This window comes from Chrysochloris asiatica, unplaced genomic scaffold (genome assembly GCF_000296735.1).
Source record: "Chrysochloris asiatica unplaced genomic scaffold, ChrAsi1.0 scaffold00090, whole genome shotgun sequence".
Lineage (NCBI taxonomy): Eukaryota > Metazoa > Chordata > Mammalia > Afrosoricida > Chrysochloridae > Chrysochloris > Chrysochloris asiatica.
The window spans coordinates 8,939,830-8,966,746 of record NW_006408608.1 but is presented as its reverse complement, the minus strand read 5'-3'; the positions used below and the strand labels follow the sequence as shown (position 1 = coordinate 8,966,746).

Sequence of the window (26,917 nt, the reverse complement as noted above, 5' to 3'; positions counted from 1 at the left end):
CGGCCTCTTCTGAATCCAGCTTGAACCTCTGGAAGTTCTCTGTCAATGTATGATTGTAGCCGTTTCTGTATTACCTTTAGCAAAACTTTACTCGCTTGGTCCAGAATAGCAAATGTAATCAACTTAAATTAAAAATGCCAATTTTTAGTCACACCAGTCACGTGTCAGCTGCTCCATATCCACGTGTGGCGAATGACTATGTATTGTTGTTCTTAAATGCCTCTCTAGGGTTTTCAAGGAGTGATTGGTGGATTTGAACCACCGACTGTACAGTTAGTAGTCTAGTGCTTATCCTACAGTGCCACACCAGGACAGTACTAAATGTAAGATCACTGTGAGTCACAGTGGTCTCCGCGGCAGTTGATTCTTAGAAATGTAGGCAAGGAGATAGATTCCTAGACCCTCTGAATTGTCAGTAGGAGTGTAAATTGGTACAGTCACTTGAATGGCAATTTGATTTCTCTTGTTATATGAGCTTCATACCCTGTGGTCCAGCAAGTGTCTCCTTGATGGAGACTAAAAGAAATGCTCACACTTGTTCGCCAGGAGACATATATAATGTTCACAGCAGCATTGTTGGTAATAGCAAAAACTTAGAAATTAACCCAGGTGCCATCAATAGGAAGACAGATAAATTATGACATAGTCATACAATGGAATATGAATAAAGCAGGCATGGAAAATGAATTCCATCTGCACAGAACGGAATGGCTGGATTTTCACAATATGATGTAGAGGAAAAAACCCCATAACATTTTTTTAAAAGCAGTGATGCCCTTTTTTCCAAAGCTTTAAACAACTGAAACCAAAGGATATTATAAGAATGTATCAAAGCTTAATTTGATAATGCGGTAAAACTACATTTAACAACATAGGAAAAGACAAGGGAATGATCAATACAGAATTCAGAACAGGGTAGAGCCATGTGTTCTCATGCTTCAGACAGCTTATCAAGAGGGACCGGTCCCTTGAGAAGAACACCTTGCTTGGTAAAGTGGAGGGTCAGCTAAAACAGAGGGAGACCCCCACCCAGCAAGGTGGACTGACACAGTGGCGACAGCAATAGGCTCAAGCGTGGCAGCGATTGTGAGGATCGCACAGGACCGAGTGGTCTTTTGTTCTTCTGTACATAGAGTTGCTGTGGGTCAGTACCAACTCGATGGCACCTAACAACAACAATTCTAGGCATGTAAAGTCTAGTTAAGAAAGTAAGGATTGAGTTCTGGTCCTCCAGCTTCTCATAGACCATACATGAAAGTCACTTAGAAGTAGATCCACTATTCTACTGAGCCACAGAGTGTGAACAGATTTAGGATTTCTATTACCTGTTGGCATGTTGGTTTCAGAAAGGTTCTTGCATCTATAGTGCCATCAGCAGTATACAAAGCGAACAGTTCCATCACACCATGACCTAAAGAATATAATTTTAAAGTTGCTGCTGCTTTGCAGGGTTTGGAAGCACTTGTTTGGTGATGTTTCTTTCTTTGTAATTCTTTGATTACTCATAATTTTTAAACAAAATTTGCTCTTGTGTTGTGGCATTAAGACCCCACTGCATGCCTCCTCCCAACTTAGACCTGAGAAGCCAGCCTCTTAGCTGAGTGTCAGAGAAGAAAGAACTGTTTTTCGGACAGCGACAATGAGAAGAGAGTGGTAGAGTGGGGGTGGACAAGTCCTTTAGCCTGTCTAAATCACCCCTTCTCAGAGTCCCTAGACTACATCTAAGGGAAGACTGTGTTTCCTTTTAGGGTAAAGTTTAACTCTCTTTTCTAATATGGATGTGAAAACTGAGCCTTGATTGCCACACTGAGATCCAGCCAGTGATGTCTGGAAACTGTCCAATATTCAGTTGATCTCAAAATGAAGATAAATAAGAAACATAACAAATAGACAGCGTATCCCCGCCAAAGAGCTACTCCACCTCTGTATTCTCGGATGCCTGCGCGAGTCTGTGGTTTACAGGTTAGGACAGAATGTATTGGGACGAGGTTGGACTGCAGAAATTTGGGGGAACTCTAAGGGGAGCCCCTGAACTGTATGCACTATGGAAGAAGCTATGTGATACTGAGACATTACTTCCATCCTTAATGTGAGAATGTACGTGCTTTCTCAGTGTCTTATGCCATAGTTGTCACCAGGTGGATTTTCCAAGAGCACAGGTTCACAAACAAGTTGCCTTTCCTTGGCACCTCTGGCTTCATTGGAGCCCAACAGAGGAAGTTAGGACTCATAATATGTTTTTCCTTGACTTTGGGGACTAAGGAAGATTCTTTTCATGACACTTTGACCAGTGGACTAGACAGGCACTCCATTGACCTTTCTATTAGGGAAACAGAGTTCTAACTGGTTCATATTTTCCTTAAATTTGTTGCTTTTGAAGCTCAAATCCCCTAGTCTTCAAGCTTTACCACCAAAGTTTGCATATCACTTTTCCTGTTTAGCTCAATAGTAAAAATATTCCTGGAGAACAAACAAGATGGCAGATCGGGTAGCAGTGCGGTGAGGAGCTCTGTCAGCAACAGCACAGAATACCAGACCAAGCAGGCTCAGGGGATGGTGCCAGAACTCTGAACCACATATAAAGGAATATTTAGAAGGTTGGAAGGCTTACAACTAGGGGGATTTGTAGAAGCAAGAAATCCATTGCTTTCTAATCCAAGACACTCTACTGTTCCCGGAGATGCCATCTTGGGCAAGACCAAGCAGAGGAAGGATCAGAGCAGCCATAGAGGCCTGACAGAACTGCAGAGATAAAGATGTGCACACTCTTTTTTGTTTTTGTTTTTTTAATCTGTTCATTGGTCTCTTGCTGGTTGCACACCTCCATTTAGGTTACTAGAGGGGGTGCCTGAGCGAGTGGACACCCTACCCCCCGAGGGTTCTACTATGCATGCACATAGATCTAGAAATTTAAAGTGACAGTTTCCACTTAAAACCAAAGGGCAGTGCAAAACGGCCACAGCCAGCCCTGAACTGTTTATCACTAGGAAAAAAGCCTGAATGGGGGTTGTGGAGCAGGGCAGGCAGACTAAAAAGGAAATAGGCCAAAAATTAAATCCTGAGTTATGTCACAACGACCAACAGTGGCATCTTGAAATTTCTCAAGAAGAAGAGGGAAAAGGGAAGCCCATCTCCTGATCACATCTACCTGGAGGCAATCAGAAAGCATAAAAAATACCAAAATACACACCCATCTAAGTATTAAGGTCACAGATAACTCCTAAATATACCCAAAAAGCAGAAACAGATGACCATATCAGCACATGTCCAGAAACGAGATAAAGTGACTGAAGCAAATGAGCTGGAAGTAGACCTACACTCCATACTGGAATGTGGGCAGCCTTTGGAAATGTCTGAGAAGGAATTCAGAAAAATGACTATAAAATGTATCAAAACACACTATACAATGGAGTTGAGAAAAATAAGGAAGAAGTCAAGAAAGCGCTATAGGAACAATCAAATAAGATAGATACAGCATTGGAAACAATTCAAAACCTACAGAAAGAAGTCCAAATGATTAATAACAGAGTATCAGAAATGGACAATACACTGAAAGGGCAAAAGAATAGAATTCAAGAGATAGAAGCCAGAACTAGTGAGCTAGAAGATAAATCTCTCAACACTATTACGATAGAAAAGCAAGCAGAAAAAAGGATAAAGAAATGAAGAAGGCCTAAGATTCATGTTGGACAACATGAAAGGAATAATTTAAGAATTGTCGGCATTCCAGAACAGGAAGAAGCACACAAGTCCACAGAGGAAACAGTTGAAGAGCTGCTGGAAGAAAATTTCCCTAACCCTGAAAAGCGAAAGGATAAACATTCAAGAAGCTCAACAAAGCCCAAGAACAATAGACCCTAAAAGAAAATCACCAAGAGATATAATAATCAAGCTCTCCAAATATGAAGATAAGAACAGAATCCTGACAAGAGCTAGGGAAAAGAGAAGTGTAACATACAAAGGCAAGCAAGTCAAATTAAGCTTGGCTCTCTCAACAGAAACCATCCAGGCAAGAAGGCAATGGAGAGACATATGTAAAACCCTGAAAGAAAGAAAAAAACTGCCAACCAAGAATCCTCTACCCAACAAAGCTGTTAATCAAATATGATTGTGTAATCAAAACGTTCCAGGATAAATAGAAGCTAAGGGATTTTGCCAAAGCCAACCATGCTATGGAAAATATCCTAAAGGAAGTTCTGTGGACTGAGAACCAACAAGAACAGACACCAACCAGAGAATGACATATGTGGCAGCATCCCCCTGAACTCAATCGACAAATGGAAGAGTCAAGAACAGAATAAAACTTTAAGAACAGACTATCTGGGAGGTCAGTCTATGATCAAAACAATTATAATGTGAAAGAAGGTAAACACAGAGGAACAGAGATCCAGGTGGTGGGAAGGTCAGGTAGATTACAGGATAAAATACACTGTCTTAAATGGAGGGAAGAGTTAATGGAATATAAGGTAACCACAATAGTGGGATTGGGTTAGGGGAGTTAGTTCAGGTGTTGGGGAGGGCAATAAAAGAAGGGGGAGGAGATGGAAGAACAAAATAGATAGGGAAACACTGAGACATGTTTGCAAGGCCTAAGTGGGACAGAGGTAAATAGTGATGTATGCTCGACCTTGGAACAACAGGGCTCTGGGATACAGGGATGTAGGCATAGTTTGAAGAGGGGAAATAATACTAAAATGCTTACTGTCTTATGAATATTGGTTTCCCTTGCCTACTATTGTAAAATAGACACTTGAGTGGGATAGAAAGGGATGTTGGGAAACATGATTAGAGAAAACTTGTAAGCCCGTCTCAGCCTATAACTGATTGGAATACCTAAAAGGAGTTCTAGAACTTGCCCAGTGAAATAGGCCTCTTGCAAAGCCTTTACAGAGTATAGGACCTTAGGTGGAATCCTGAGTCCCATCCAGAACCATCTGAGGTGGGACATTCCCACTAGCAAGGACAAGCAGACCAGCCTGGAACAGCTAGAGCAACAGAAGATACATCTTCAAAATAAGGTCATCAGGAAAAACCCCAAACAAAAATGTCAGCATGACATTCTTGGCTACTCCAAGAATAAGCAAGCTGTTTGCCAGGAAGCCATCAAGGCAAGCAATCAAGTTGCTTCAGGACAAACTCGCCCCTAAGACTTAAAGGAAGCATATAAACAGGCATGTGAGACTGCTGGCGATAAAATTGGTCTACTAGTGAGTGGAAGAGGGGGAAAGGCAGCAATGAAGAAATGGACTGAATTCAACCACAGTCCATTGACGACCTTTGACCTGGAGATGAGAGAGAGAAGAGGAAGAGCTGGTTGGTCCAAAGTGTGGTGAGACCTGGGGACACTTGAGCCCATGGACAAGGACATAGCCACAGAGGGCTAGGGCTAAGAGTGAAGCATCCAGCTGATACGAATTGAGGGGAGATGCACAAGAACACCCAAACTTGCAGACAGTACCCATTTGACCTAGCCTTGATGGCTTGATAATCAGAACTTGACTACAGGAAGATTACACACACAAAAAATTTTTTTTGATAAAGGAAACAAGGGTAAATTGCTACAATTTGATGAACCTGACCTATACTCATGGAGGTAGTAACTCTAAATACCAACAGAGAGGGAAGGAGTCTTCACATCAAGTATCAATGCTCTCCCCTCTGTACACAGGGTAGATAGGGTTGGGCAACTTAGACATTGACTACCTAAAATGAGGGGGCGATAAAGGCACAAAGTGACTGGCATACAAGGTTTCAAGAGGGAGTTTCGTTGAAGGTGGGTGGGGGAGAAAGAGTCCCCACTGAATAGTTCATCTTGCCTTGATGGGTCTGGTAAAAAGATATGGGGACAAGATTTTATGATTCACTAGTGAGTAATTGTTATCATGACTACTTGTGACTGTCATAATTGTAACAAAAACAGGGTTTGGTTAATCTTAAAGTCCAGAAACAGAGGACCCTAGGTCCATCAAGGGAGAAGAGCATGAGAGGAATGAGGGACCCTATCCAGAGAAGACAGAGAAGGAGGCAGAGATGGAGACATGGAGAGAGGCAGCGGCTGAGGTCTTTAGCTTCATGGGAAGAGAGGGACTAAGAGCTGGTGGCCAGGAGGCAAACTTGCAGAATGTGCCCTTTGGAGGTGTAAATTGTTATATATGCCTGAGTGTTTTTTTGTTTTGTTTTTTAAAAAAAGAAAGTTAAAGTGAATACAGAGAAATACTGTTAACTGATGGTTCATGAAGGAGATTATAATCATTGTAATGAAACAAGGTCTGTATGATTTGTTGAATGTAAAACTTCAACAAATCAGCCCTGTAAACTTTCACTCAATCCACAATAAAAACCTTAAAAAAAAGGAGAAGAATATTCCTAAGACTGCCATCTCCTTACGCCTCAGCCCCGAATGTTTATATGTATTCAGTTAACATAGATTGTTTTCCTACCAGGAGCCAGGCACAGTTCTAGATTCCAAGCTTAATTTGTTAGTTGTTGGTGTTAGTGATCTTCAGGTCAGCCCCTGACTCAGTGGGATCAGACCTTTGTGACTCATAGGGTTTTCACGGGCTGATTTTCTGGAAGGAGATCACCAGGCCTTTCTCCTTAGTTTTTCTTAGTCTGGAAGCTGCAATGAAACCTGTTGAGCATCATAGCAGCACACAAGCCTCCACTGACAGACTGACAGTGACTCTGCTTAAGGTGCCTTGGCCAGGAATTGAATGTAGGTCTCCCGTATGGAAAGGGAGGCTTGTACCACTGAAGCCTGATTGCCTCCAACCCCAGGATTGCAGTGAATGAAACAAAGCCCCTGTTGTTGTGCATCTTTCCAGATGTGAAGTCAAGCAATAAGCAAACGTGTTTTCCCCAGTGAGATGTATAGAGAGCGAATGGGTGTTGAGCAGATGAGTGACTTGATCAGTCACGTTTTGAAAGGGTTGTGCTTGTCCTGAGGAGAGAGTGCAGCAGAGAGAATGCATTCAGAAGCTATTGTAACAATCCAGTACACCTGCCCGGATCATTTGTTCACTATGATGAAAACTGAGTAGTTGGATTTGCCGTGGATATTGAAGGTGGAGCCTGCGGGATTTACCAGTAGTTGGGGTAGATGTGGTGAGAGGAAGAGCAGAAGCCAAATGAAACTTTCTATTGAAAGGCCATGAGGAAGCAGTTCCCGCCAGGTGCTTCTTGGAGGAACCTTTGGTTTATGTCTTGACAATCTGAACCCCTTGGAGGAACCCCCTGGGTAACACAGTAGTAGGACTGCTTGGGGAAAAGACACTTGATTTGCCTGTCCGGGGCAGTGTTAGCAATGATAGTGGATATGTCACTAAGCAAGGAGACAAGAACAGTGGTTGTTTATCACCTTCCCCTTGATGCCCCCCCATTTGTAGAACTTTGAAACTCCCCCACCCTTAAAACAACAGTTGCTGAACTTCTCCATGGATGGGTTAGCACTAGCTTCCGTTGCTGCCCTTCCCACTTCCAATCAATAGTTGGGGTCTTAAATAGCCAAAAACAGGCCGAAAATTTAAGAAGGTATTAAAACTAGGCATAGCGGTGTAAGGAGCCCTGGTTGGGCATTGTTTAAGCACTGGACTGCTCACCAAAATGTTGTTGGTTCAGAGTCACCAGCTGACCCACGGGATTCGGAGTCTGCACCCATAAAGATGAAGCCTTGGAACCCCTATGGGGCAGTTCTCCTGGGTCCTTTGGGATCGCTCTTAGTTGGAATCCATTCAACAGCAGTGGGACTTGTTGTTGTTAAGTACCGTGGAGTCAGTTCCCACCCATAGTGACCCTGCACAGGGTTTCCGAGGCTGCAGATCTTTATGGGAGCAGAAAGCCTCATCTTTCTCCCATGGAACAGCTGGTAGTTTCGAACTGCTGACCTTGTGGTTCGCAGCCCGATTCATAACCACTCCACTAGCAGTGGGACTGATGGGTATATATAGTGAGTGTCTGATACAGATGAAACCACCCTCTCCCCTTCCCTTTCCTGCAGCCTATTGACCCTCTTACATCATCACTGAAGAGCTCAATTCGTGGTACTCAAGCCAGCCTTATAACTGAACTTTTAAAAAATGGCCACTGGGTTTCTGGCTTTCTGGCACGTAGCTAACCTCACTCGGGTATGGATCCCACGGTCTGATGCACCCAGTGTGCCCTGGGCACGGTGTTGTTAGTAGCTAACCCGCTACATGGCATAGGATGAGTTTCTGACTGTTTTTGTCCATATCACTCCCCTGACTTGCCCACCTGGACTCGCTTTGGCCTTGGAAGTACGTCTGTGCCCTCCTGATTCTAAAGTGCTGACTCAGTGTGTAAGCCTGTTCCTCTCCTAGTTAGCTATGACTAGAAAGGGGTGTTTTGCTTCAATGGGCTCCAGGAACAAATAATAAAAAGTACAGCGAGTACAGGCCGAGGACAGATCAGCACACTCTTATCAGTCATCTGAAATATGCACAGCCTTTCCAAGACAAATATGGACTCCTGTTTCTAGGAAAACACCAAAAAGCACTTAGCAATTACCCTGCATATCATTTGTTGAAAAAGACAATGCAAGCCTCCTCTGAAAACCACAGCAAAGCAGATTCCTTTGGGCAACCGACCGCTGAGTGGCTTGTGTTAGCAGCGCTGCAGAACTCCAGACTACGGCCTGGGACAGCCTATGGGTATTTCTTCTCCTCCCATGGTGGTTGCATCCCTCACCCAGTACCCTGGCAGCCAGCTCTCCAGCGTTTGGTGTGTTCTTGAGGAATGCCCACATACCTCACTCTTCTTCCTAATCCATTAGAAATCCAGAGGTGACTCTCTTGCAGAGATATATAGGAAAGTCGGGCGGGAGCAAGTGACAGAAGCCACCATTGGTGGAGAGCCCACATTCGGTTAAGCCCAGGTTTGGTAGGTGGGATTTCACTTGCTCTTCACAACAGTCCTGTGAATACACTGGAATGAAAGGTCAGTTTGAGTCACAAGGCTGACAGTTCAAACCCACCATCCGCTCCTCGGAAACCCTAGACAGGATCGCTATGAGTCAGAACCGACTCAACGACACTTAACAACAGCAACAATCTCCATTTTAGAAGGACAACTGGAAGTGGGGGAAAGACGGTAACTAGTCTGCCCTGTGATCATCTAGCGTCTCCTTGTGAGGCAGAGGGAGGCTTCTACTTCAAAACTGGAGTCTTTGTGGGGGGCCTACAAAGGCAAGAAGTGACTGGCTTACAAGCTTTCAAGAGGGAACCTAGATCCAGAGGGCATGGAGGAAGGTGGAATCTCCGCTGAGTAGTATCCAATCTGTCTTGGCGGGGCTGATGAAAGGACATGTGGATAGGTCTCTTGTGATACAATAATGAATAACTGTTAACAGGACTGATTGTGAGGGTTGGAAATGTAAAGGTAGACGTTTTTGTAGCAAGGAGGGGAGTGATTAACTTTGCAGTCTGGGAGCAGGGGACCATCAAGGGTAGGGACCCAGAGAAGCAGTGATGCCAGAGATGGAGGCAGAGATGATGACGTGGAGAGATGGAGCAGTTGGAGACTTTAGACACAGAGAGGGAGAGGTGCTGTGTGCTGACGACCGGGGGGCAGGCTTGTAGTGTATACCCTTTGGTTGGTTGATGATTCACGGAGGGGATTGTAATCATGGCAATGAAATGATATACGATAGGATGAATGTAAAGTTGATGTCCTCCCATGTAAACTATCACATAATTCACAATAAAGCATTAAAAAAAAAAAAAAAAAAATCACAGGAGCAGAAAGCCTCATCTTTCTCCCATGGAAGGAAGTGGTGGTTTCAAACTGCTGACCGTGTGGTTCGCAGCCCAATTCGTAACCACTGCGCTACCAGAGGGGGAAAAAAAACAAAATGGAGTCTTTGACCCCTGTTCTAAAGTGCACTCACAGGTCTTTTAATCCTGGTCACTAAATTTCAATTATGTTTATATTATATGGTGCTTTTTTTTCAGATATGGAAGGGGAATCATTTTAAACGTAACTCTTAACTTTGCCTTTTATCCATTTTGCCCACTAGGACTCAAGCACAGAGGGTACGGAAGCCGCGTTGCTGCACGGGGCCCCAAGGGCTGCTTCCTCGCTATTCTGAGAGCCAAGCGGAAGGACAGGAGCAGCTCTTCAAACTGACAGACAACAGCCAAGATGAATTGTAAGTCAGGGCCGTGAAAAGCCAGCCCTGCTGGGCCCCTGAGTTGTCTTTTCTCTCTCATATCTGAGCAATTTCCACTGACCCAAAGAACTCTTGGTCCCACATTTCCATAGGTTTAGGTATAAGTTCTTCTAATAGCCATGTACTCAAAGCAGTGGTTCTCAAACTGTGTTCCAGAACAGAACCTTGGTGGGTGTTTTTGTTTGTTTGTTTGTTTTCCCTAACAACTGGCAGGCTTTCTCCAGTTAGTTCCAAGAGGAAAGATAATGGATAAAGTGTTCTCAGTTTCGTTTTCTTTTTCCCAGTAAATTTTTCTTAGACTTTGGTATTGTATTGTTTGCTGAGGAGCCCTGGTGATGCAGTGCTTAAGTGCTTGGCTGCCGACTGAAAGGTTGGTGATTGAAACCCACCAACCACTTCACAGGAGACAGATGAGGCAGTCTGCTTCCATATATCCTCAGAAACCCTGTGGGGCAGTTCTCCTCTGGCCTATGAGGTTGCTACGTTGTGGTGGTTTGGTGCCATTGAGTTGGTTCTAACTCATAGTAACCGTATGCACAACAGAACAAAACACAGTACGGCGCCAACTCACAATTGCTTTGTTTGAACCCGTGCTGCTGTCACTGTGTCACTCCAGCTCATTGTGGGGGTCTTCTTTTTCGCTGACCCTCCACTTTACCAAGCACGATGTCCTTCTCCAGGGACTGGTCTCTCCTAATAACAAGTCTGAAGTAAGATAGATTAAGTCTCGCCATTGTGGTTTCTAAGGAGCACTCTGGTTGTATTTCTTGTAAGACAGGTTTGTTTGTTCTTCTGTATATACAGTATGTTATTGTTGGTAAGTGCCATTGAGTCGGTTCCAACTCCTGGTATAGGGTTTCTGAGGAACAGCTGGTAGATTTGAACTGCCAACATTATGGTTCACAGTTGAGTGCTAATCCTACTACAGCTCCACACCAGAAACCCGTATACAGCCTTGACAAACTCTGCGAGCACGTGTATTCAGTCCTAGAGATCTCTATGGGTCAGAATCAACTCAACAGCCACGGGGTTTTCATTGCTAGATAAGTAGCAAGCAAACAGTAGTTGAAACTTTGGAAACTGTAATTTTCTTAAGATTATTTTGTTCTTCTTTGAGTATGGAGCCTCATATTCTTGGTTTTTTGTGATATTTCCCATTAGTGAAATTATTCCTAGTTGGTATAGTAGAATTCAACTACTTTAGGATATTTTGCAAAAGCCTTCTAGCATAAAGTATTCTACAACCTGAATAGATACTAAAACTTTAAAACCAGAGAAAGCAATTGGTTGTAGCTGGTGAAGAGCAAAGTTCTAATGTAATATCTTGTCATCTTTATTTCTATTCTTTAAGGTAAAGCAAGCTAGGGAGGGTCCTGAGGGCTGTGAATGTTGGGGTCAGTGGATGTATGTCTAGAGTGGAGATTAACTCTCAGGATAGTCTTCGGTGTCAATGTGAACCATGGTGCTGGACTGATCTCATCTCATATTTTTGCTGTTGTGTTGGAATGGACCACCCCTAGTCTGTCACTTTGTCATACTGTGGTGGCTTGTGTGTTGCTGTGATTCTGAAAGCTATGCCATGGGTATTTTAAATACCAGCAGGGTCACCCTTGGTGGACAGGTTTCAGATGAGCTTCCAGACAAACACAGACTAGGAAGAAGAAGTGATGAACTCCTTCTGAATATTAAGTCACTAAAGTCCTTATGAATAGCAGAGAAACACTGTCTGATATAGTGCCGGAAAATGAGCCCCTCAGGTTGGAAGGTACTCAAAATGCAACTGTAGAGTTGACCGTGATGACACGAGTGGAGTAAAGCTCATGGGAGTAAATCCTGCGTGACCTTCATTTGCTGATGGGACACAACTCAAAATGAAGAGAAACAGCTGCAAACATCCATTAATAATCAGAACATGGAATGTACAAAGTATGAATCTAGGAAAATTGGAAATTGTCAAAAATGAAATGTATAAAACGAGGAAGACCCCTAGTGAGATGGATTGGCAAAGTGACAGCATCAATGGGCTCCAGCGGGGCAATAATTGTGAGGTTGGCCCAGGACCGGGCAATGTTTCGCCCTGTTGCGCATAGGGTCGCTATGAGTCTGTACCAACTCTATGGCACCTAACAACAACATTGGAATGGAGATATAGATATCAGAAGTCAAATCCAGATTTCATTTGTTGCTTGTTGGCTAGAATAGCATCTTCCTGCCCACCCCACCCACTGCCTTCAGGTCACTGACCCTCTAGGGCAAAGTAGAACTGTTCCCTAGGGTATACATCGTTACAGAAGCACACTGCCAACCTCTTTCTCCCATGGAGCAGCTGGTGGATTCAAACCGCTGGCCTTTCATTTAGCCACTCAACGCTTAACCCACCAAACCACTAGAGCTCCTCCTTGGCATCTTCCTACATCTGTTGTGTGTGACCAAATTCCCTTCACTGTTATTAGAAAGTCTCTTGATAATGGCCTTGCATTCATAGATCCTGCTGTGACACAGTTGACACTCAATTAGCAGCCAAAATGTTGGCAGTTTGACCCTACCCTAAGGCACATCAGAAGACAGACCTGGAGTTCTGCTTCTAAAAAGGTCACAGCCGTGAAACCCCCAATGGAGCACACCTGCATCTCCATGAGTCAGAAGGGACTCCATGGTAATTAACAAGAAAAACAACTGTTTTCGACTCAACCCTCGTCATCACGCGGTAATATCCCATTCAGTTTCACGCCCGAGAGGACTTCCTCTACCCGCCTTCTTGGGAGTTGGGGGATTTAGTGCCACAGCTGCCATTTTATTGACAGGACTCTTCTGGCCTTAGGATTGGAGGTCCAGAGAGTGACTCGTCAGATCTGGCAGGAGACAGTACAGAATCTCCTTGAATGGTCTCCCCATGAGGGCCGGGATTTTCATCTGCTCTCTTTACCTCAACACCTAGAGTGCTGTCTGGTACATCGTAGGCCCTCAATAACTATTTGTTGAATGAATGACAGATAGCTAGTTGCGGTTTCGCATCTGTATTGCTTTGTGTCCCCTGGTCAGTGTTTTCAGAGTGTTTGGTCAGTGTTTAAATGAGTTCTGTGTCTTGTGCTTTTCATTTCACCTTCACACACACACACACACACACACACACACACACACACACACACCCCATTCAAGTTGACTCATTCTTGCAAAAGTCTGTCTTTCTTTTAACTTTTCATTATGAATAGAGTGAAGATTTACAGAGCAAATAAATTTCCCAGTCAACAATTCAGGCACTTTTTGTTTGATGTCATTGGCTGCAGTCCTCACAGTGCAACTTCACGCATCCCACCTCTATTCCGTGTTTCCTGTTTCCATTCTTCCTTTTTCCTGCCTTCCCTGCCTTCTGACTTTGCCCTGGGCCAAATGCTGCCCATTTAATCTCTAGTGGTTGATATTCTAAGGAGTGTGTACCTCCCTCATGTTACTGTTCCCCTCATAGAGTTGGCTGAAAATGAAGCCATGGAGGTGAGTTCAGTTCTGGGCCTGAGTGGTGACTGGTCCCACCAGTCCTTATCCCACCAGTAAGCTTGGTCTTTTGATGATTTTGAGTTTGAGCCCACATTTTTCTCCCACTATCTAGGACGTACTAATGTGATCTCTTTCAGAGTGGTTGGTAGCGGTAGCCAGGTGCCATCTGGTTCTTCTGGTCCCAGCATCATGGCAGCTGGTTTTCGTGTGGTCCATTAGTCCATCGAACTAATTGTCTCCATATACTTCCAATTTTCATCACTGTTCTTTGTGCCAGATGAAGAGAGACCAATAGTTACACATTAAATGGACGCTCACAACCTTTTAAGACCCTAGTTGCTACTCACCGAAGTGGGATACAACATTGTCTTTGTAGGCTTTGTTATGATAATTGACCGTGGTGCCCCCTCCCCACACCCCACCCCAGGACCACGGTCCCTGATCCCCCTGGCCCAGCCACTCATCCCCTCAAGATGCTTGCTTATGACTGAGAAGTTTTCTTTCTTTTGCCTCCTGCACGCTCTCTACTGTATTCAGTGAAATTAATTTTTAATAGACTACCATGTTCTAAAAACACACATACGGAGGAAATTGTGTCATGCAGCCAACATAGGTTTGCTCACAGTGAGACGTCCACTTTGCAACAGTGATGGTGAAAACGGAAAACTGGACTCAACATGAAATCAGAAAACCACATTTCATAAAACTCTTGAAATTCTTAAGAACTCGGAGAAGATATTGGCATAAATGGGTTTTTACTGTAAAGATGAAAACCATGTGTCTCCACCCAAGTCTGTGGGTTAACTCTTCCCAATGCATGTAGAGGAGGCATGGGACCGTATCCTTACTCTGTGGTCTCAGGAGGAAGCTCACCAGGGGAGCTGGCAGATGCTTCTCTGAAGTGCCCTCACTTGTCAGGCGAAGTCCCCACGGTGATGCAAGCCCCAGAGTCATCACTTTGCAAGAAAGGAGTTTTCAGGAAAAGCACACGAGTACCAAATTATACCTTTGACTTTTATCCTAGAATTGTAATTAAAAGCATGTTTAAAGACCTAATTATTTGCATATTTTCCTTCAGAGTTAACCCCTTAAAAGGGTCTTTAATACCTTGCTCTACTGTTCTAACTAAATGTTTCCACATTTTTTTCCAGTTACACTCACTGTTTCACTTCTGGAAAATGTTGTGTAATTACTTCCCGATGCAGTTAAAACCCCACAAAGTCCCCAGTGCCATGGTTACTGCAACTTTTTTTCTCCCACATGGAGTTTCATTTAATTTTTGCATTTCTTTAATTAATTAGTATTGAAAAAGATAGTTGCTGACATATGATTTAAGGTCTGACAAGCTGAAAAGACTTCAGTTTCAAATTAAGTAAATATTTCTCTGGTATGTTGCAGAATTACTATTGCTTTCCATTTGGGTTTTGAAATAGGATCCTGGACTAAGATGCTGGTGAAGTAAAATTTGTCCTGCATGATTCAATTAACTTCCCTTTATAACTAATGTTTAATTTATGTCAAGTATCCTCATTTTCATCAAAACCATGTACCTGCTTTATTTCTAATGCTTCATCAGAGGCCACGTTGCATGCTGGGATTATAAGTACTAGGGTAGCTCTTACCTTTTTAAAAATAGATGCTCATCAGCAACGCACAGGACCTAAGAGACTGCCGGAATGGGCTATTTTCTGGAGTTTACTTGGCAATTAGATTGCATTTTTAAAATGTAGTTTTAGAAAATAACATTTGTGAGACTTTTTTTAATGCAGAAAACTACAAAAAGAAACCAAATGTAACCTATAAAAGTTTTCCAAGGTACAGCTGGTGGGTTTGTACCACCAACCTTTTGGTTAGCAGTCTGTTGCTTATCCTATAGCAGAATACAGTCCTCCCTTCTGCACCTATTGTAAAGACACTGGACTTTGAATCTTACCTATCTTTCTGAGAAATTGCTTATACAGAACGAGAGACTAGTGGATCTTGTGTTGTGAAATGTTGTCGAATTGGTTCATAGCGACCCTATATAGGATTTCTGAGGAGTAACTGGTGGGTTCGAATGCTTATCTTGCAGTTGAGAGTCCAGTGCTTTTCCTACGGAGCGTGTTTAACTTTTACAATAGGGAGTGGAGGCCTTTTGTCATTGTGTATATGGTCATGGAGTTCTGCCCTTACAAACTGATGTTTCCATTTGAATCAGTAGTTTCATGTATTTTACCACTCTTCTTGTATGAGCCATTTACCCAGGGGTTTCTGAGTACAAGTGTCGATTCTAATAGCATGGGATTATAGCTGTAAACCATGTGGTAATATGTACAGTCTCAAAGCTGAAGAGCTGCTCCTTTTGAGGAATATATAGAACAGAATTCATTAGCTTCCATTGTCTAGATCAGGAAATAGGACCATTGCCACCCTGAAATTTTACATTCTCTATTATGCCATCAAATTAAAACTTGCATTTGGTGGATTACCCAGCTATTCTGATAAAAGTTTATGACTGCTAAATCTACAGTAGGTTAAGTGGAGGGTTCTGGGAGAATTCTTTCACGATTATTATTATTTCACATCCAAACCTGTGTGTGCACTGCCAGTTCACTTGGGCTATGTGATGTCATTTCCTGTCCATTTCTGAGACTACTGACAAATTTGCTGAGTGTGTGTGCCATTGAATTGGTTCTAACTCAGAGCGACCTGTATAGGGTTTCTGAGGCTGTAAATCTTTTTTCTGGAGGGACTGATAGATTCAAACTGCTGACCTTGTAGTGGTTAGCAGCCCACCTTATAACCCACTGCACTACCCAGGCTCCTACTGTGTGCTAGGATAACTAAGAAAATTGCTCTGTCCTCAGTGAATTCCAAGCTAGCTGGGGAAAGCAAGCCATTGCTTACCGAGTAGCTCCTCAGAAACCCTGTACAGGGTCACTGAGTCAGAACTGATTCGATAGCACGTAACAACGGCAACAACACCTATACTAGAACCTTGGTGGCTCAATGATTAAGCACGCACCCGCTAAGTAAAAGTTGGTGGTTTGAACCCCCCAGCTGCTCTGCAGGAGAAAGCTCTGTGGTGATCTGTCTATGTACAGATTTGTAGCCTTGGAAACTTTAGAGGACAATTCTACTCTGTCCTTCAGGGTCACTGTGAATTGGAACCGACTCAGTGGCAATGGGTTTTGGTTTTTATAGCAGGATCATTATCATAATAGTAGTGTGAACTGTGTGTTATGGGACCACCGAAGGGAAATGGTTACTTAGTAGCAGGAGAGCAAGGGAAGATGGCCTTCCAGAGTAGGCTGTGCCCCTAGACCAGTGAAAAGGGCTGGCACAGGCATGTGGGGAGAAGGGTCCGCAGTCAGGAGAATCCTGGTTAGTCCTGTGTGGTGGCAGCAACAGGGAAGGAGCAGGGATGTGAAGCTGGGAAGTCTGTTAGAAGGGCGGTGGCTGAAGACCTCACCTCTCCTGGTGGCAGTGTGAGAGTTTGAAGGGAGTATACTCAAAACCATTTGCTAAAATATTACCCTGAGGGCATCAAAGAATGGAGTCAGGATGCCCACTGGAGGCCTCGGGGGCCGTCCAAGTGCTAGGGGATGCGACCTGTCCGTCCTTTGTCATCATCATCATCGGCATCTTCATGGTGTTCCCCTCCCCCACACACACACACACAGAGGTGGGGCTGCCCACCTGAGGAAGAGAGAAGTGGAGAAGAAGCCAGCCCCAGCACTCAGCGGGGGCATGCTGGGTGGAGGTGCATATGGGAGGTACATGTGGAGATGGTCTGCAGAGACGGGTGTCCAGAGTGCCCCGGTCAGACACAGATGTGGGAGGCCCAGATGGGTGTGGTGGAAATGACGCCCAGGATGAACAAGTCTTCTCTGGGAGCACTTATGGAGGAAGACAGCTTCAAACGCTTAGGAAACAGATGCAAAATTAGAATTATCAACAGAAAAGCAACAAGTAAAAAGTGAGAGGAAAAGAGAAATGAATTGGAAAAGCAAGAATAGTTGAGAGAGATGCTTGGAGGCGCCCTCTTCCCCTAAATAGAAACCAGTCCTGGACTCTTTTCTATGTCAGAGCCAAGCTTTCCCCCAACATGCTGACGAGAAGACTGGTAGACTTGCAATGGCATCCCCCCCCGACAGGCTCAGGCGAACTTGGAGCCTGTGTTTACTGTAGCAGGAATAGCCATAGCCACCATGGGCTGAGCATCTCCTCCATGCTGGGAGCCTAAATCATAGTGGTCCTGCCGAGCCATCATGACCCAACTAATACGGGGAGCTCTCTCTGAGCGAAGCCACCTGCCTAGAGCAAAGCAGAGCCACTTGGCACCAAGGGCCAGCTGCCTCCGATCACAGTATTTCCTGCCCCAACTGAAGGAAACCGAAGCTACTGCTGTTGATAATACCTGGAGAATGGCGACTATATCCCCATGGTGTTTTTGGTTCACGGATGTTGTTAGTGAGCAGCATTCAGTCTTCTGCTATTAACGTCTGTCCTCTTGGAGAAAGGTGGAAGCCATGGGCCACAGCGTTCCTCTCTCTCAGAAGAAACCTTCTGACATTGATCCTTAGGCCAGAGTGTCCCCTCCGTATGGGGAAAAAAGATAGCAAGTGAAGTGCAAAAACTGTACGGAAACACTGGTGAATCAGAAGTGTAGAGAGACCAAAGTTGATTAGTGGTTGCCAGGGTGAGTAGGAGCAAAGAGAAAAGGGAAACAGCCCTTAGGGGACGCTGAGCTTCGATTAAGGGTGGTGGGCAAACGTTGGGAATGGTAGTGGATGAACATGGTGAACATATTTAATGTCCCTGAACTGTGCATGAGAAGATTGTTGAAACGGCCAATGTTTGTTGTCTGGATATTTACCATTATGACCGTAATGGTTCTTTAGAATCAATTATAGCCCCCTCAGCTGTGTCACAGACCTCCTGGGCTTCCATAGCTGTGTGCCAGGATAAAGCTTAGCTGCATGCTGTGGTTCTCACCACTTGTTCTCTTGCTCCTTTGCCTTGAGTTGCTAACAGATCAGAGGGTGAAGGCCTAAGGCCACATCTGCTTTCTCCTCTGTGCATCCATGTGATTTCCCAGTAGTCACTCATGCATGGGTCAGAAGCAAGTCTTGGGTGAAGCTTGGTTTTGGACGTTGAGGAATGGAAGCCCAGAGTCCAGACCACACTGGGAAAACAGCATGTGCCGTAGTCACCCCTGTGCCCTGGTTCATAGTCAGAGACCTTTTTCTGCAGTGAAGACAACAAGTGCCCGCGGAGAAGAGCCCTTTGTATGTGGACAGCCGGAATGGGCAGAAATCACCCTGGCTTTGAAGAAGGAAAAAGAGAAACAGGATGGAGCAGATACCATGATACCTGAGGAGGCGAGCCAAAGAGGGATAGATGGGAGGTCGGTCCCCATTAGAGGAAGGCACTACTTTGGAGCTCACTTTTAATTATCCTTTGATGTGGCTTCCAGATTTTATTAAAAAGTAGGGACTAAGAGGCCCACAGCCTTGCTCCTGGGTTGTGGGTGGGCTGGGGAAGCATCACAAGGGGAGTGAGCAGACAGAGCTGGTTGCTCCTCCAGCCTCCTCAGGGTTCCTTCCCGAGACCCTGGTAGGGACCTGACTTGCCCACCCTGGTTTTACTACCCCCACATCTCCTGCCAAGCTTGTGCAGAAGTAGCTGTCTCCCTTCTGTTTAGTTAAACCCTTGGCGCTAAATGCCTCTTTGTGATTTAAAGACTTTTAGAATATTTCATGTAACTGTCCCCAAAATGGAATTGTCAGGTAAGTCTTTTAGGGTGCAACTAGACCCAGACATAGAGAATCAGGGTCTCTGCAGATCCCCAAGTTGCTCTCCTTCCTGTACGTTTTAATTGGCATGTAGGCTGTTGACCTTTGCAGTAACTCCAGGAACAAAGCGGGCAGGTACTATGTAATCTGTGAGAAGGATAAAGACGGGGAACCTCGAAGCAGGGGAGAGAGTTGGCCAGAGTTGCAGCCGAGCGCAGGGGCTCCTGACTGCTGGACCATGTCTCCTTCACTGTGTCACCAGCATCTTAGCTCAGAGCCATCCTGCCTTCCGACTGAGGGCTTGCGTCACCTGTGGCATCCTGGATGGGAGGTTGTTTTAGACCCTATGAAAGTGTCCCCTGTGGCTAGTGTACTCGGAATGTCAGCAACCGGGCCAGGGTAAGAGCGGCTGCCCTAGAGGTCTAGGCAGAAGTGCCTGCTGTAGCTGGTGCCCGTGGGATGTGGAGAGGGGGCCAGGGGGCCATTGTGGGAATTCCAGTGGCATCTCAGTTGGGGTTTTATGCCCTGGCCTGCTCACCCACTGGTCCTCCTGTGAGGGAGCAGCTGCCATGTTCCTGACACCCTCACCCAGAGGCTGGGGGTCGTTTCCTGGTGCTGAGACAGTGTCTAGGGGGTGCCCTGAGCAGTGCTGGCTCACCCCTGATGCTTCCTGTCTGTCTCGTCTCCTTCCCCTGGGCCCTCAATGCCCGGATTCCACTGTGTTGATGAAGTGTTGATGAAGCCCCTTGGTGCTCTCAGAGCCCAGGGGGTGAGAAGGTCTGTGCTCAGTGACCGGAGCACTGAAAGCTGTTGGTATTTCTAATTTTGGTGTTGAGACTTTACAAGTCTACATTCTTGGCATTGCCAACCAGTTAGAACAGAACAATAAACCCCCATTTTTGTTATGGGAGGCAGTAATTAAGACGAAAACCTACTGAGGACTGATGGGGTGGCCAGCTCAGTGGTGGGTCCTCGGAGGCGGGTCCAGGGGCGGGAGGTATGGATCCTGCTCCGACGGGGCTAGCCGTACCCTTGTCCAGGAAACATGAAAAGACCAAGTAAGAGTTTGAAGGTAAATGGGTTAAGTGTTCAAAACTGAAGGAGCCCTAGTGGTACTGAAGGTTAGGCACTGGACTGCTAACTGCCAGGCCAGTGGTTCAAACCCAGCTGTTGCTGCACAGGAGAAACAAATCTGTCTGCTCCCATAAAGATTTTGTCTCAGAAACTCTGAGGAGCAGTTTGCTCTGTCCTAGAGGATCTTTGAAGAGTGGGGGAGGGGTCTGAGTGTTTAGAGGATGCTTCCTGGGGAGGGAGGACTTAGACCCCAGGAGAGCCAGGAGAGGGGCTGTTGTTCCACGGGGAGCTCTCTCCATGCCCAGAGGTGCTCGAGCACCTCCAGCATGCAGGCCTGCCCTGCCACACAAACTCCACTCATCATATTCGGAGGGGTTTGTAACTGCCAGCCCAGGAACAAAGCCGCCTGGGACCTGGTCCTGGAACCATTCCCGGTGGAGCTTTGGCTCCCAGCAAATAGTATGGAAATTCCCCCTCAGGATCCAAGTCTCAGGGGCCTGGAGCTGGACAGCCAGCCTCTTGTCAGCTCTCAGGACCCTTGGTATTCATGGGTTCTCACTCCCTGTCCTCTGATGTCGCAGCCCCATTGTCAAAGACGGTCACAAGATGCAGTGCAGGCAGCCAGACTTGAGAGCTCTGTCAGCCTGCTTTCCAAGTTCACTGCCCTGCACTCTAGCCAAGCAGAGCGGCCGAGAGCACACATCTCCACCGCAAGTCAGTCCTCCCTCCTGCAGCTGCCCAAGTAGCCACTGAAATGATGACAACCAGTGGCAGTTTTACCTACAGAGAGCCCTAGTGTGGCGCTGTAGGATAAGCACTGGACGGGTGGCCATAAGGCCTGTGGTTCGCAACGACACACAACAACAACAACAACCAACACTGAGTGAAAGTGGAGGGAGTCTCAGGAGCTCCCCATCAGTCAGGGAGGGTGGACATGAAATGCCACTTTTCCTGTTGGACACTTTGGTGGACCTGTGTAATCCCACTCTTTCCCCTTCCTGCCCCCTGTCTCTCAGTGTTGACCTCTCTCAGGTTAGCAGGAAACTCTCGCAGCCACCACTTCTGTTTGGCATTTGAAAGCAGTATATTTTCTTCCAACAAAACATTGTTACGGTTTCCTGGAAGCCCTGTTGTTGTTAGATTGTTAAATTCCAACAACCGACCAAAACACCACCCAGTCCTCCCCCAGCCTCTCAGTTGCCATTGCTGCTGCCAGTGTCCAGTCCATCTCGTTGGGGGTCTTCCTCTCTTTCACTTTGCCAAGCTTGGTGTCCTTCTCCAAGGATTAGTACCCTCCCGATAATGTGTCCAAAGTATGAGAGACGAAGGTTCTCTTCTAAGGAGCATTCTAGCTGCCTTGTTGTTAAAGTACTGGCGTATCGGTTCGGACTCATAGGGACACGGTTGCAGAAACACCCCACAAACGCCATTGTTTCTGTTGTCGGGCCCATTAGCATCATCGTTCACTAGCGCGTATGGAGCGTCCTGTGGAGTGTGCAGTAAGCCTCACACAGGCGCCTCTCCACAGCCCCACCGGGTCAGCACCATTTTCATTCTTAATTTACAAATGAGAAAACCGAGGCTCAGAGCAACTAAGCCAACCTGCTCAAGGAATCATCCATGACGGTGTCTGGACTCCAACCTAGGTCTTTGGGGGTCTGGTGCACCCCTTTCTGTGGCTCAGTGACAGGGAGGAGAAGCTGAGTGCCTTTCTTCTCTGTCCTCTCCCTCCGCAGCTTCATCGCCGTGGAGAACATCGACAGCTACTGTGTGCTTATCTCCTCCAAAGCTGTGTACTTCCTCAAGAGTGGAGACTACGTCGACCGAGAAGCCGTCTTCCTCGAAGTCAAATACGATGACCTCTACCACTGCCTCGTCTCCAAAGACCATGGGAAGGTGTATGTGCAGGTAACCAAGAAAGCCGTGAGCACAAGCAGCGGAGTGTCCATCCCCGGCCCTTCCCACCAGAAACCCATGGTGAGTACACACTTGGCCTCTCTGCTGGCTACTCCGGAGTGGACGCGTGACAGCACTCGGGGTCCAGGGCCATGTGACTAATCCCAGGGACCCTCCCAGCTCCTCCACTATGACTGTGGGTCATTGCTCGTCATCTGTGCCTCTGGTCCCCAGCAGTACAGGACGGGGACCAGGAGCGGGATGCTCGGGGGTTTCTTTCTCAAAGGTGAGGCTTCAGTTCCCTGACTCCAGGAAGGTGCTAGAGCACACAGTCGTCTCTCTGTTGTTTCTCCTGTAACAATGCAAACTTGCTATTTGCTGCACATTGAAGCAGTACTGTAGATACAATGTAGACGTTGCCTCCATGGGGTGTGACATAGACCGATGGAAGGGCTTACTGATGAAACTCGCACTAACAACTGACAATAACTAAGGGGCTCACCACCTGCAGCTACACCATCACTGTCCACACTCTGCTGAGGACAGGTCACTTGCCTGTGGCAGCCAACACAGGAACACCCGGGCTCAGTCCCAAGTGGTCCAATCTGCCAGAGCAACCATGGCTCCAGCAGAAGCCCCTGCGGGGGGAGCTGGCCTTTTTGTAACCGTCCTCTGACTTGGTGGCTTTTCACAAAGCCTAAGTGTTGCTGCTACTGCTGCTGCTGTTGTTAAGTGTCATCGAGTCAGTTCCGACCCACAGCGGCCCTGTATAGGGTTTCCAAGGAACAGCTGGTGAGCTTGAACCACCGACCTTGCAGTTCAAACTGACTTTGCAGTCTGGTGCATTAACCCACAGAGCCACACCAGGATGCTCTGAGTTCCAAGCCTGCCCTGGAGAACGAGCGGCCTTCACAGTGTCCCTGCTTATCTCTGGGTCCTGTCTACAGATCCAAGACAGCATCCAGCCTCAGGAGGCCTCTCTCAGGAATCCCTTGGCCAGCCCCTGCTCAGGAATGCACTTGAGTTTGTTTAGCCTTGTGCAGCCCCCTGAGGTCAGGGCCATGGCCACACCATGGGCTTGTATCAGGGCTGGTGGAGGAAGGAAGGAAACTCTGGTCCCTTGCCCCAGATGAGAAAGGCCTCAGGCGTTTGCTGCTCCTGTGTCTTTCCGCTCTGGCCATCACAGAGTTTAAATGTGCAACCCAGAGGAGCAGCCTTGCCCTTTGCTCTTGGCCTTGCCCAACTCAGGCCTGCAACTGGGCCAGAGTCACAGAGATGCCCCAATGTCAGGTGATTGTGGGCTAAGCCTAGGAAATATGTTACAAATGCCCCAGACCTTTGAATCAGAATGAACTGGCCTACAGTCCTAGGAATCCCTATTTTTTAAGAGCGTAAGCGTGCTGCTGCTGCGGCAGTTGCCCACATGCTGTAATTGCATTTGATTTTCCCACCTCGCAGGCAGGTTACTCATTCTGTTCTGCTCTTCAGGTCCATGTGAAATCTGAGGTCCTCGCTGTCAAATTATCACAAGAAATAAACTATGCAAAGAGCCTTTACTATGAACAGCAACTTATGTTAAGACTCAGTGAAAATCAAGAGCAACTGGAGCTGGACTCCTGAACACTGCCAGCTGTGTGGCAAGGGGCGCCCCAGCCCCAGCCCCAGCCCATCAGGAGGAAAGAGGTCCCTTCTCTTGGCTGAAATTAAAGGCGGACCCAGAACAAGGCACATGGGAAGATATCAAGAAATAAGTGAAAGCAAACACTGAAGGAGAAAACAGAAGTGGGAGCTGTATTACTGGGATGAGGTGATTTAGATTACAGGGAAGTAAATTTTTAAAAGGTGTGGTGGATAGCGTTAAAAAGAAGAATGTACTGAGATGAATCTAATTTTTAGATTGCCCTGTATTTTGGTAACATGTATATATGTACAACTGTGTGTTTGTAAATATATAGGAACATCTAAACAGGGCCTGTGGTGTGTGTAAAGGTTTGTTAACTTGTAAAGTAATTTAAAGTTATATTGAATCTTCTATTGCACTAACTCTACACATATAATTCAGGGTACTCTCTGTAAAATGACATTCTTGAAAACTGAAGAATGTTCTGTCTGCGTTTTGGAAGTTTAAGTATTCACAGGAAAGTGGATCGAGGAGAGATCCAAGTATTCAAGAGGCATTCGAAACCTGTGGTTATCCCGGCTGGAGCTGTGAGCCAAAGTTCTCAGACCCAGAGCTGGCCCCAACGAAGAGAATGTAGGAGGATATGGTGGGAGTCTCTTTTTTTCTCTCACCCCCATTTTTAAAGATTGTTTATAGAGTCTCACAAATCATTTTTAAAATCCATGTCTTTGTTTTCCTCCTGGCTGCTTTTGCCAACCTTTAAGGTTACCACACGCACAAAAACCCATTAGTGTTGTGTCTGGGTTTGATCAGACAGGGTCACTATGAAATATTGGTAGCCTCTGTTGATTTAAAAGGGGAAAAATTCTCATTGAACTCTTTCATTGGAGCTCTCAAAAATCCACAATAAGAATACTCGCTTTTCTGGGCAACAGTCACTACAGAGAAGGTTCTAGAACTGCTGCCTTTTGTTCTAGTGGACTCAGTGGCAGTAACACAGGACACGAAGGGGAGACAGAGCGTCTCAGGAAAGGGACTACAGTTTGAGTTACTAAAAGCAGCCTTTTTGTAAGCTTTTCACGAAACCAAGAGCCACCTCTTGCCTTTGGTGTCTTTTTGGCGAAAGCGTCTCTTGTCCTTGGCTGTAAATTCCAGTCAGTAGCCAACCCTGGTGTGAGCCCTCCTTCTTGGGTCAGCTTGGGTCTTGTCTTTGTTCTTTCCTTTTTCTGTTAGGAATAAGCAAATGAAGAGAGTGGTCAAGAATTTGGGGGGGGGGGTCCTCATACTAGAGTGAATAACTTGCCTTGTGATTGCAATTTAAAAATTTTTATTTTAATGAAACAAATCAATTTCTACATCCTGTCACATATGGGTAGCCAAGACTTAAGATGGTTTACGGATCAGTGGATGTGTAGAAGGTTCGGGCATTTATAACTTGTGACCAAAATCCTTCCAAGACACAAATGAAGCTAATCTTGTGTGTGTGGATGTGTGTGTGTGTACACGTACCCGTGCGAGCACACGCTCAAAGAGGGCAGGAGGGAGCTTTAGCAGAAGTGCTTTGGCTAGTGTTTTTCAGGATCAGCCCTCTTGAATACCAAGGTACTGAATACCAAACCTTAGTACTCCAAGTGGATTGGTCTCTTGGTTGCTAGGTGGTATTTCCTGCCTGTATGGGCTCTCAAACACACGATGCACAGCAGGACGGCCAAGTGCTAACTCCTCCGGGTCTTCCTCACCAGCCACCCATCCTAAACCACCCCATGAGTCTGGCTTGTGGTTTTTGTCATCAGTAACCCACTGCCTGAGGTCATGACCTCTTAACCACGAGACGCTCAGAAGGCTAGTTTGCTTCCATCAGTGAGTTTGCTCTCAACTTTGTGGAATAGAGTCATTAGAAATTGCTTTCCTGGAACAAGAAGCTTAGTTTCATTAAATCGGCTTCCTGCCGCCAGCAACAACTGACCATTCTCGGATCTGGCCGCAGAGAGCTGTGGGAGGGAGGGTGCTTTCAGGAGGACTCCAGAGAGGTGTTCGGCACCCTCCACGCAGAGCTCCTTCTAATTTTAATCAGCTCTTTAAATGGTTGACCATCTCCTCCAATTGCACAACCACTGCTATCTTTGACATTTGCACCTTAGAAGAAGCAGATGATAAAATGGGATCCCAAGACCAAATGGGGTGGGGCTGGGGGGCAGGGGGAGTACTGGGCAGGTAACTGAGAACTTCTGAAGCTCTCTACTGCCCTCACAGCCCTCCTGCCAGGCCCCCAGGGCCTCGTTTCAGGGGCTTTAGGCAGTTTTCTCATTCAACAGGAACAAAATCCAAACCCTTGGCCTTTCGACTACCTTTTCTTTTCCAATTGGAATTTGGCCAGTGATGTTTGAGATTCTGTTAGGATAACTTCTCTGATTTTCATTCTGCCTCAACTGCACAGTCCCTCTCCAAGGAAAGTAAAATAAATTGAAATACAGAGAAACTGGGTAAGGAGAAATTGAAGCCATCCCGAGTCCCTGAGCCAGAACAGTTGGCCAACCCATGGCTACCTAACCAGGGCTGTACTGCTTTGCCCACTGGGAAGGCTAGCCAGAGGTCAGCATCTCTCCACACCCCTGGACTGGTCACCATGAAATGAAAACAAAAGCAGCTTCTTCCCCAGCACCCAGTGGCTTGCTCTTTGGTGACTACTCACGTCACTGTTCGGAAGTATCATCTGTGCCTCAAAACACCGTAGTAGCTGCTTGGTAAAATTGCGAAAAGAAAATCTCTGCTTCTCCACTGTGTAAGCACTCTTACAATCATCAATCTGTTAAGACTCTTTCGTCTGCTGTTCCTATCAGCGTCATCATTTTCTTCCTGTGGAATAAAATG

At 46.0% G+C, this 26,917-nt stretch overlaps 1 protein-coding gene across 2 annotated transcripts in view; it reads left to right on the top strand.

The window, feature by feature from the left end:
* VPS13D (vacuolar protein sorting 13 homolog D (S. cerevisiae)) overlaps nt 1-24,045 on the top strand; it is a 360,697-nt gene extending 336,652 nt beyond the window's left edge. For both annotated transcript variants that reach the window (XM_006866375.1, XM_006866374.1), the window contains 3 exons: nt 10,031-10,162; nt 22,266-22,506; nt 23,914-24,045. In XM_006866375.1, the coding sequence (XP_006866437.1) occupies nt 10,031-10,162; nt 22,266-22,506; nt 23,914-24,045 (505 nt within the window). The remainder of the gene's footprint in view (nt 1-10,030; nt 10,163-22,265; nt 22,507-23,913) is intronic.
* The last annotated feature ends 2,872 nt before the right edge of the window (nt 24,046-26,917 follow it).